Genomic DNA, 11,033 nt, shown 5'->3' on the forward strand with positions numbered 1-11,033 from the left:
ATGCCTGACAACCCTTTCGGTGAAAAAAATGTTCCTAATATCCACTCTAAACCTCCCTTGGTGCAACTGGAGGCCATTTCCTCTGGTCCTGTTGCTTGTTACTTGGGAGAAGAGACCGACACCCACCGCGCTACAACCTCCTGTCAGGTAGCTGTAGAGAGCGATGAGGTCTCCCCTCAGCCTCCTTTTCTCCAGGCTAAACAACCCCAGTTCCCTCAGCCGCTCCTCATAGAACTTGTGCTCTAGACCCTTCACCAGCTTTGTATGGTCAGTTCTGGCAATGAAATTCATATCTAAGGCATGGGTGTGTGCTCAAATGCCTTTTTAGGTAGTAAATGTGTAAGTGCTGAGAACACGTACTAAGGTCATTACTTCCCAGGTGAAAACCAGGCAGTGGCAAGCACCTGGGAGCATGAAAATAGAGGTTTGGAGCAGGCCTTGGCTATCACAGAATCTGTCCCCCAATCTGAGCTGTATTCCAGAAACTCTGAAATCTGTACTTGCACCATTTGTTTGTAACATCTAATGCAGGAAGATCTGCAGCTTCCACAGGGAGCCCCTTCCGCTGTTCAGCCAGCCCTTACTGTAAGTATTTATTACAGAAAGGACAGTCCAGTTTAATATTCGTAAATATTTATAAATCTAACTTCTGGTCTAGCTCCAGGCACGTGAAAAATAACTACTTACACTCCAGTTTATAACACCATTACATAGTAGGTGACAGGTCTTGGCCAACTTGTCTCAGTTATTTAGTGAAGCAAAGGCAGCCTCACGGCACTAACACAGCAGGACATCTTGATGCTCTCATCAGTCTCTGTCTCACCCAATGGATAATAAACACGTCACCCGAGGCCGCACTATTGGCCTCATCTGTCTTGTGCCAATGTAACTGGTAATGCAGCCCAGAATTACGTGGGGGCTTTTAGCTGCAGTGATATACTATTTCTCTTTAATCCATGGTCCAGTAGTAGTCTCATTTCTTCTGCTGTCTGGCTGCTAGCCAATTATTTTCCAAACCACATTTTTTTCCATGCTTGTTGAATTTCATCTAGGTTTCAGGCAATTTTTTTTTGGTTTGTAAAGGTAGTTTCGTAGTTTAATTGTGTTCTCTTAGCCAAAAACTATACATAGTATGCAGTACTCATCTGTTACATCAGTTGTTAAATTATGAAGGCCAAAGCTCACTTGAAATGCCTCCTTTATTTGATGGCAAATTATGTATGACACAGCTTTGTCAGCAGAGATGCAGACCCCTTCTAGTGGTTTCTTCAAGATCCAAGCTTCTCAAAATGAGCACGTCCATCACCAGTTTTATGCTGCCCAAAACCATGCACTGTTTTGAAATCTGTGTCTATAGGCAAGAAGCTGCTGCTGGTGCCAAAGTAAGTCAAACTTTAAAACCCCTGCTCTGAACTACAACACATCACTATCAAAATCCTTGCTAAAGCTCGGATAACTGCTTCTACTGCTGTATTACAACCAAAAAAATTAATCTGGATTGACACTAATGGCTCTTGACAAACTCCACGCTGCTGTCTCTTATCGGCTCCTAGGTGTTTAAAGCTAGTAGATGGTATTAGAAGGTGTAGTCCCCAAAGCTCAGCTAGGCCAGGAATTCCTCTGGGCAGCCTCTGTCCCTTGGTCACAGGGCAGCCGAGACTCTCGCTTTCCTCCAAGTCGTCCAAGGAAAGAGGAGCTCATCCCAACAGATGTTCAAACTACTGGCACAACCAGAATGCAGACAAACCACCCCAAGACACACCTGAGTGGTCTCATCTTTATTCTCCCACAGACCAAGGGAAGGGGATACGGAAGAGAAGAGTATCGGCAGGGGACTCCTCAGCACCCGGGTTCCCCAAGTACGCAATGTTTGCAGCGGGTTGCTGGATACCAGCTGTTTGTAAACAGACTGGCTTTGCCAGGCTTGGCTGCTTCGGCTCGTTACTGCAGGGGATCTCACAGAAGACTGGCCTCGGGGTTCGTATGGTCCACATCACGCCAATAAGGAAGCAGTGAAGGAAGAGCAGACAGTTTTTTTTCCAGGCACGACCAAAGTTGTGCTGCTAGAAAGCTGTTGCCTTTTGTTGATAAATGGAGCCCATCAGACAAATAGGAAGAGAAATCCTACAAGGGAGGTTAAAACCGTGTATTAATGTGTTTGCTAGTTGCAAATAGAAGCTCTTGAGTAATTTTTAAGTAAGCAAGTTCTTCAAAGCCAGCTGGTATATATACTGGTTTTATTTTTCACCATTTGTATTAAAATATTAAGAGAATGTTCTGATGGCCAAAGTCACTGCTGTTCATCAGGAAAAGATCACGAGATTAAGTGATGCAATCAAAATACTGAGTCTACTGCACTACTGAACAATCTACTGCACCAGGGAGTGCAGGAGAGAGAAAAGATCCAGTGTCTGAACTGGAGTTACCTGCTTACGGAAAGTCTGCAATCTCTGTCACAGGGACGAGTTTGGGTATTCGGTCAGAAGCGGCAGCAAGCTACCCGTGCAACCTGATCTAACTTTGAAGTTAGCCCAACGCTGCGCAGGAGGTTGGACTAGGTGCCTCCAGAGGCCCCTTCCACGATTCAAAGTCCAAGGAAGAGGTTATTTACATGTAATGCACCCAGGGGACATTTGCTAACCAAATATAACATTAGCTTGTATTAAACTTTATTTCTCCCAGCCCGGTATGAAGCATTCTGGATTACTTTTTTCGTTCCCCAAAATGTGATTTGGATATATTTTGTATCATTTCAGTGATAATGCAGCACTACAGGTTCCTCTATGCTAAATTATGCAATTTCACAATTTATTTCACAATTCATGACAGTTTCAAAGTCTTTCTCATGACATCGTACCTGATTTTTTTGCATCAGTGTCCAGAGGTCAAGTACATCCGTTCCACAGTCCCTAGCTACTTGAACACAGGCCTGGGCGTATTCCCCAGTGGTGGCATTGCGGCGATTTAATTTGTCACCTATCAGACACAAAGAAAACATTCAGCAATCATGACTGACAGCTTGATTTCTGTCTTCTGTGGCACATATGATGCGTATCAGTTTGTCACACCAGCGGACATAACCAATTACAAACCCAATCCGAAGCACCTCAATTTAAGTAGCTGGCAGCTATAGCTCGTTTAGTCTCTTTCAGGGCACCTTTTCTTTTTGAGGCATTTGAAAGTATGTTTCTTGTTAACAGATGTGTAACAGGCGAGAGGGCAACGGGCACACAGCATAATGCTCATTTCTGTGCTGCTCACAGCTTTCGCTTTCTGTCAAGCTTCAGGTGAAATCAGTGCATAGGTTTAAAACTCTTCATACACCTGCTACCAGCACATAGAATAGAGTTAAGTAAATGCCGATCTATTTACAAGCTTGCCTTCCGCCTCCTGGATGACATCAGACATTCAACATCTCCATACAGCAGTCTCCTCATTGTAACATGCTGGTGAAACTGGGGTACATTTAGGTGCAAAGCTTTATTAGCACTCGTGACTACTGCATTTGTGCACACAGTTACACTGGGAGCTGGGTGTTCAGTACGCGCTCAGTGCCAGCTACTGTAAGCCAGCAGTTTTGCACGGACCACAGTGAAACTTTGGGGCAAGATATTATTAAGTTATGTTGTTCGGGTTTTTTTAATGGGACCTATAATGCAATTCATCAACTCCTACTCTACTCCCTCCTTGCATCTGATGCATCTGATGCTTCCCACTTCTTCACACTGCCACCTCTTTCCTCCCATCATTTCTTTTCATCATAAAAATATCCTCTGCAGCCTCACCGGTCCTTCCCCACCACGGTAGGTTTCCGAACTCTAGCTTCAACTTTCTTCCTGGTTCAACTCTCCCGTAGACTAAGCGGCCCTTCAGCTCATTCAGCGTCCACCACGCAGAGCTCCCTTTGCTGCCAAGTTCCCTGTATTGATCACAACCTCACCTCCCCAGGTGAGGTCCCGCAGTCCTGTCCTTTTCCCTTTCTATGACTTCTAATCTAGCAGAGTTGATAATTTCTTATTCTCCCTTTGCCTTTTCTTTCATCGTTACGATTACTTCTCAACTGCTTCATCTCCTCTTCCATTCTGGAAGCACACAAACACATGCCTGCTCTCAGTGTGCAGCCCTGCAGGAACATGCGCTGGGTCTATAAGCTAAGAGCAGCAGCCAAAGGAAGCTCAGGGAACATGGGGGGCCCCGAGGGATCGAGGAGGCAACCTAGTGATTTACCCTGACCTCTGCATGTTCCCACTCAGCTTGGGAAGGAGGACAGCCAACAGTGGGGAGCAATGGGTTAGGGGACACTCAGGGATGCCAGATGCATCTGCGTGCGTGGGATTCACCTGAAGGAGCTGCCTGTTGCATTGGTGAGGCCAATGCCTACCACCTACAAAAACTCATGGCTAACGGGAGACTCACGGTGACCGAAGAGGGTTAACATTACACCCATTTTTAAGAAAGGCAAGAAAAAGGACCTGGGGAACTGTCAATCACTCGGCCTCACCTCAGTGCTGGGAAAGATAGTGGAGTTACCTCCTCTTGGGATTCATTTCCAAACGCAGGAAGGACAAGAAGGAACTATCAACACAAGTTTAGCAAAGCCAGATAGTGCTTGACCAACCCAATTGCCTTCTGCGATGAAATGATGGCTATACAGATGACGAAGAGCAGCTCTGAGTTTGGTAAGGGCTTTGACTCTGTCTCCCACAGCACTCTCATTTGGAAGCAGAGTTTCTTTTCATACCTCTTTTCACATCTGGATGAATGTTCCTGTGAACATCCTCCTCATCATCATGTTTCACATCTCTCCTTTGCTCCGATATCTATCCGACAAAACCACAAATAAGCAGAACATTTCTCCTGGATACTGGTTGAGGGCAGATGATCTGATATTGCTGCTTACTGTGCCCACAATACTTTATTTGTGGTCCATGGTCTGAGATCACCCTGTCTTTTGTTCCATCCTTGGACAGCAATCTCTTTCAGACAGATGCTGGCAGAGTCAACACTGTAAATGCAAGTTTCCTCCCTCCCTACCCTGTAAAAAGGACAGCTTTAAGACGAAAATGAAGTAACAACATTTTAAAAGTGTTACTTGACAGCTAGGAGCCAGAGAAGCAGTGTTCATGGTGTGCTCACCTAACAGATCTTCAACAGGACAATACGGGTGCATGTTCTGCAAACTGCGGCTGTAGCAGCTTTAGTGAGAGCTGGGCACACACACCAGGAAAGGCTGCTCTGCGCCTGACCGATCCCTTACGCCTTGTCTGAGGATCTACTACTGTCACATACACAGTACTGGCCATGTCTGATGTTTGATCTGACCTGCTACAGCTGCTACCATCTTACACAATTTGTGAGTATTACTCTAGGACTTTTCTCTCCTTTTCCAACTACATATAAAATATAAAAACTACCCTGCTGGATGAGACTGAAAGCCCATGTAGTCCAAAATCTGTTTTGCACAGTGATCACTGCCACACACCAGAGATCCCTAATGGAAAGTCATGCAATAACATAGTCTAATTTAATGCAGTTTAAACATGAGGTCATCTTCAAAATGTTACCGCTTTGATTGAGTACACAACTCAGGATAAGCAATACCACCTAAATTTGAGAAAACCTTGCAAATACTAAGGTGACAGCTCTGCGTTTACCTGAATCTAACTCAAAAGTCTTTTATAAATGTGCAAGAACTGGACAAGCTGTCCAAATGGAAAAGAGGACACACTCTCAGGAGGTATAATTTGTTGCTGCTGGAGTCAGTGGGATTATGGCAATTTCCACCAGCTGAGTGACACGAAGTAAGCAGTGCTGTTATGTCTCTATTTTTAGTTAGCTTGAACAACGTAATGAGAAGTCATTTAATCACCTTTTGCTTCTTTTTTAGGTACTTTTATTAGCATCCTTAGAATATTATATTCTCTGGGGTTTTTTTAATTTAAAATAAACCTGGCTAGGATATTACTGCTTATCTAAACAGATGTGAAATATGCTGTGACTATTATAAAATTTTCTAAGGCACGCAATGCCGAAATTTCTTCCATTATTCATGTTAATTTGGAAGCTGCTAGGACATGACGTAGTCTGCCTAGGACATCTCAGCAAAACCTATGTTCTCAAAGGGCAGCCACTTCTGTCAGCTTCATGCACAAACAGATCAATCAACACTTTCAAAAGGATGTTACTAATTAGTTGGTAGTTACTCCACGAGCTTATCCAAAAGCTGTTTAGCAAAACAGCTGGCAGTCCTTTTCCACCAACTCAAAGAACACGACTGCAATCTGGTACAAGCACAAAGCTACTCGTCTGTCAGCCTGGGATCAGCAACTTACACTGATGGTAAAATGCAGAAAGTCTGCCCATCCATGCTTTTACCTTTGGCAGAAAGTCTGCCCATCCATGCTTTTACCTTTGGCAAGACACTCCTTTTCCCAAGCTGATTCCTGAAGAGGTGGTGGCGTTATCAAAATAATCCTGTCTTCAGTAATGTCTACTGACTTCAGATACTGTATCATGCTCTTTAAGTTCGCAGCATATTCCTCCAAAGGAACGTGTTGCTTAGGGTTCAGATCTGTTAGGGGATGGAGCACATGCATTAGCGATGTTAAACTGCTTACAGGTTTACTACTCAACGTGCTTTTTACACAGCGTATGAATGTGGGCACTCATTCTCAGTAAGCAGTTCACCTCAACCATTGATTCAGGAGGTGTCGTGGGGAGAATTCCGTTCCTCAATATCCAAAGCAGACAAATCAAGAGTTTAAACGCAGTGCTTCCAACTAATACAAATGAGGGACGGGGGAAAAGAAATCACCTTTTTTTTCAAAGATGCTTTGTCTTGCAACTCCGTATCTTAGTATTAGATCACATAATCACCTCAAACTTCACCTGAAACAAAAGCTAAGATTTTTTCACTCTCTTGGATGCAGAGAAAAACTTCAAAATTCTCATGGACGTACAGACAGTCCTTCGTGCACTGAGGTTATCATTTTGATTAGACTAGCTCTGCATGCTGCTATGCTTATCTTAAAGAGAATCCAAATGCTACCTTCCCTCATTTCCTCAACCCATCTGCTAAGAACCCATCAGACTGCTTTAAAGGCAGGAAAATCAGTTAGATGCCCAACTCCAATTTTAGGTGATGGATATATGACTAATTCTTGAGCACCTTGAAATTTAATATTAAAACTTGGTGAGAGGGAGAGAAATAGAAGGCACTGCATGGTTTAAATACAAATAAAATGACTGAAAACAATCCACTGTAAAACTGAAAAAAGGGCAACCGCTTCATAGAGAAGTGGCAGGAAAGGTCTGTGTGATGTTCTGCCTTTTCTGCTAAACTGTAAAACTGTCTTAAGAAAACAGGTCACAGGAAAAAAAAAAAAAGTAAAATACCTTACCTTTCAAAGCACTGTCATTGGCTCCAAAGAAAATAGTAACCGCAACGGTACTCTCAGCACCAGTACTTTTACTGATCAGTCTTGGAAGGATCAGTTTAGCCCATCTGGTGTTGTACCCTGAGAGCCCACGGTTCACAACATCACATTTTCTGAAACAAAGACACATATCAAAAAGAACACCTCTCCTCTGCCCACCAGAACAAAACTTGGCAAGTTTTGAACCATTCTGTCAGGACACCTGCCTCCGTCCCTCTCAGAAACGACAAGATGTCACAGGAGTTTTCAGTGGGATTATAACTTTATGTTTTGAAAATGTACCCACAGATTGCATGTGTACTATTCACCTGTCACTTAAACTATGAAACTAGAACAACAATCTTGACAATCACTAAGGATTTTTTTTTCTTTCCACTCAAGCTTTTAGTGGACAGAAACACCCAATGAGTATTTCTACCAGTATTGGGCAGGTTACCACTAAGGCAGTTCCACTTCAATAAATAAATGAATGTTAATTAATAAATACACATTAAATATTAACTTGCATTGGTTTTCTTTTAGAAAAGCTGCACGACTTTTTGCATGCTAGAAATTACTTTTGGAATTTAAGCTCTTACCTGGCCAGTCTCTCAGCAAGGGAAGCCCCCCAGCCATTTTCCTGGAAGGAGAACTGAAAGCAAGGAACACGGTTAGACCCTCACTGGAAGAACTTGCTCCCCAGCAGGTCAGTCCCACCACCGGCACCTTCCCTCCTCAAAAGCTGTTCGTGCGTGGCCTCTCACACTGCTGCAGCAGTGCTTCCTCCCTCCCAGCCTGCCCGGTCCCTGCAGAGGTGAAACAGCCCCGATCTTACCTAGATACACGACTGGCAATCAGAGGCAACGTGGGACCACACCTACAGAGGGACAGACCCTGTGGACCCTTTGTAATCAAAACGGACTGTTGTCAAGCTGTAGTTTCATTTTGGCTGGTGAGGCTTGCTTTTTTTTTTTTTTCTTCCCCTTTTCCATTTTCTACTTTATTTCTAAGATCCTTTCACTACCATCATTCTGAAGACATCATTCTCCCAAAAATCCTCTCTCCACATGCTGCTTCAGAGTACAGTTTGATACCTACCTCTTCTAGGAGTGGAAAAATTAATCCCTTCTCCTTATTTCCACTGCTGCACCATCCTCCCTGTTACAATGCTCCGCCTGTTTACAGAGCTGCACGGTGAGTTGGTTTAGACAACCGATCTCCCATTAAAGATAACCTTTGTCTTCGGCCAAATCTTTTTTCATCAGAGCAGCTCTGTGACCCACTCCACCATGCAACCCATGCAACAGAAGGCAGGGACACAAAATGAACGCTAAAAAGCTGGTATTGCCTCAAAGGAGATGTTCACCAAGCCACGGTCCGGTCACGTCGACGTGTAACGTGTCTCTGGGGCAGGCAAGCTCAACACAGGGAGCTGCACTGAAGAGACGCACCAGGAGCCAGGACTGGGAGGAGGGCAGGGGTCAGTACAGACAACAGGCTGTCCTCCCCGTCTGGAAAATGCCACTGCTGCCGAAATACCAGAAGCTACACTTATACCAGATCACACTTCTAACACAGCAACTTTGGCTTTCTGCCAAATGGCTCTAAATCTCATAAAGGACCATCAGGTGCAAAAGCATGTGGAACGCTCTCACTGGAGATCCAACAGGGACATAACTATACCAGGCCACACTCCCATTTCACTGCTCTCCTTCCTGCCTCATGGTGCCAGGCCGATCCCCACCACCCACCAGGCCTCTGTCAAAGCCGTCCCAAGGGGATGGCTTCCCCCTGGCTGCCTCGCCACAGGTTGCCATGGCGGCTTGCCCGGCAGAGCGGGCAGGCGGCAGCCCCTGAGGAGAGCGGCTCACGGGGGTCACCACGATCCCACCTGACACGCTTCTCCTACGCCAGCTGAGGTGGGGACCGGCTGGCGAGGCGAGGCTGGAGGCCACGGTGCCCCACACTAGGATACACGCCTCCCCTCCTGCTGCAGCCGCCGGCTGTTCGTTAAAAATTAATAATAAGCAAAGCCCTGTGCTTGGCACAGGCGCTCAGTCTAACGCCAGGCCGCTGCTGGCGCAGCGTTCAAGGAAAACCAGAGCGCAGACCGCGGGCTGCCGCTCCCGGTACGAGGAACTGGAATGTTGATGGGGCTCCGCAGCTCCACGCGGGAACTGAGGGGACCCACCGGTCCCGCGCGGGGCCCACGGCGGCGTGGAGACCCCATCGGGCCCACAGCCTGGGGCGGCGGCACGGAGATCCCATCGGGCCCGCAGCCGGGGGCTGCGGCGCGGCCCCCGAGGGGCTGCCGCAGGGCCGCTACCTCAGTGATGGAGTCTCCGAAGAGAACGACGCGGGGCCAGAGCAGGAGCCGCCCGCGGGCGCCCGCCTCCGCCAGCGCCATGACCGCCACCGCCGGACGTCCGCCAGCAGCAGGGGGAGGAGGAGGCCGCGCCGCTTCCTCTGCGGCGGGAAAAGGGGCGGCCGCGGCTGGGGGGAGGCCCCCGTTTAGATCCGCGTTAAAAACCGGCTTCAAGTTCCAGCACCGCCAGTGTTTTATTGCTTCCCCCCGCCTATAAAAGGCTCGTTACTGAAAGTCAAGTACGTCCTCCTGCGGAGCCGGGGCCTGGAGAAGAGGGCGCTCCCCGCGGGGCGGCAGCCGCCTGCGCGGCGGCGGCTGTGGGCGCCCGGGGGCAGCCCGGGCACCGCGGCACGGAAGGAGGGAAGGACAACGGTGGGGGAACCTAACCCACTGACACATTTAACCCCCCACCCCCCTCCCCCCGAATTGGCTGAAAGCACATTTAAAAAAACATGAATCATTTTAGAAATAAGATTTTTATCTGTTCCAAAGAGAGACTTCCTTTTAAAGAAAAGGCAATCATCTCCGTTTAAAGATTTCATACTCTTAGTTAGCTAATGACATACAATTTGGGGAGGAAAGTTGTCCCTAATTCTGCTAATACTAGTAACACACTAATACTGCTGTAAAGATTACCAGCTGCCAATTTAATCAGCTGAGAAAAGGGGGGAAATACAGTTGCGTATACAAGGGAAAGATGATTTTCAGCATGATTTCCTGTTTGGCAACAACCCCAGCTAACTTGGAGTATCACACTTGTATTTGAAATTCTCCATTTTGCTTTGTCCAGGAAGACTATTTCACCAGCACTGAGTGACAGGGCCGTCAGCGGGAGCAGATGCGTGCCGACTGCCACAGAATTAGTGACAGGAGCCATCTGCGCTTGAGGCTGTTACAGGCCATAAGCACTGACTTCGCTGGAAGCTGATTTTGTTCAGCTAGTCCGGTTAATGGCAATGCCTGCATACATAGTTTTAAAGCTCCAATTAACCCCAGTAAGCAAACATGGATTCCATTTTAAATGTTTGACTTCAAGCAGATACAAGCATGCAGGTAATTGCTTCCTTCACAGGAACAAAATCATATACAAGCTTGATTCTGAGCATATGCAAACCCAAAACATCCAATTTATCCTCCAAGTGGCCGTTAATCTTCAAAAATATAAAACTCTCTCAATTTAACTTTTGTAATTCTACATTTAGATAGGTTAAGAATTTTTTCTTTTATGTGCACATAAGAAAAAAGAACATATG

At 46.3% G+C, this 11,033-nt stretch overlaps 1 protein-coding gene across 1 annotated transcript; it reads right to left on the reverse strand.

Annotated features, from left to right (window-relative positions):
• Positions 1 to 1,184: 1,184 nt before the first annotated feature.
• Positions 1,185 to 9,937, reverse strand: IAH1 (isoamyl acetate hydrolyzing esterase 1 (putative)). Its single transcript, XM_076332802.1, has 6 exons — positions 9,742 to 9,937; positions 8,015 to 8,067; positions 7,401 to 7,549; positions 6,410 to 6,571; positions 2,858 to 2,976; positions 1,185 to 2,124 (listed from the first exon to the last, which is right to left on the reverse strand). Exons 1-6 carry the CDS (start codon positions 9,820 to 9,822, stop codon positions 1,957 to 1,959), a joined length of 732 nt encoding a protein of 243 aa, XP_076188917.1. The 5' UTR covers positions 9,823 to 9,937; the 3' UTR covers positions 1,185 to 1,956.
• Between the last annotated feature and the right edge of the window lie 1,096 nt (positions 9,938 to 11,033).

The sequence above is a fragment of the Aptenodytes patagonicus genome, chromosome 3 (genome assembly GCF_965638725.1).
Source record: "Aptenodytes patagonicus chromosome 3, bAptPat1.pri.cur, whole genome shotgun sequence".
In the NCBI taxonomy this organism is placed as follows: domain Eukaryota; kingdom Metazoa; phylum Chordata; class Aves; order Sphenisciformes; family Spheniscidae; genus Aptenodytes; species Aptenodytes patagonicus.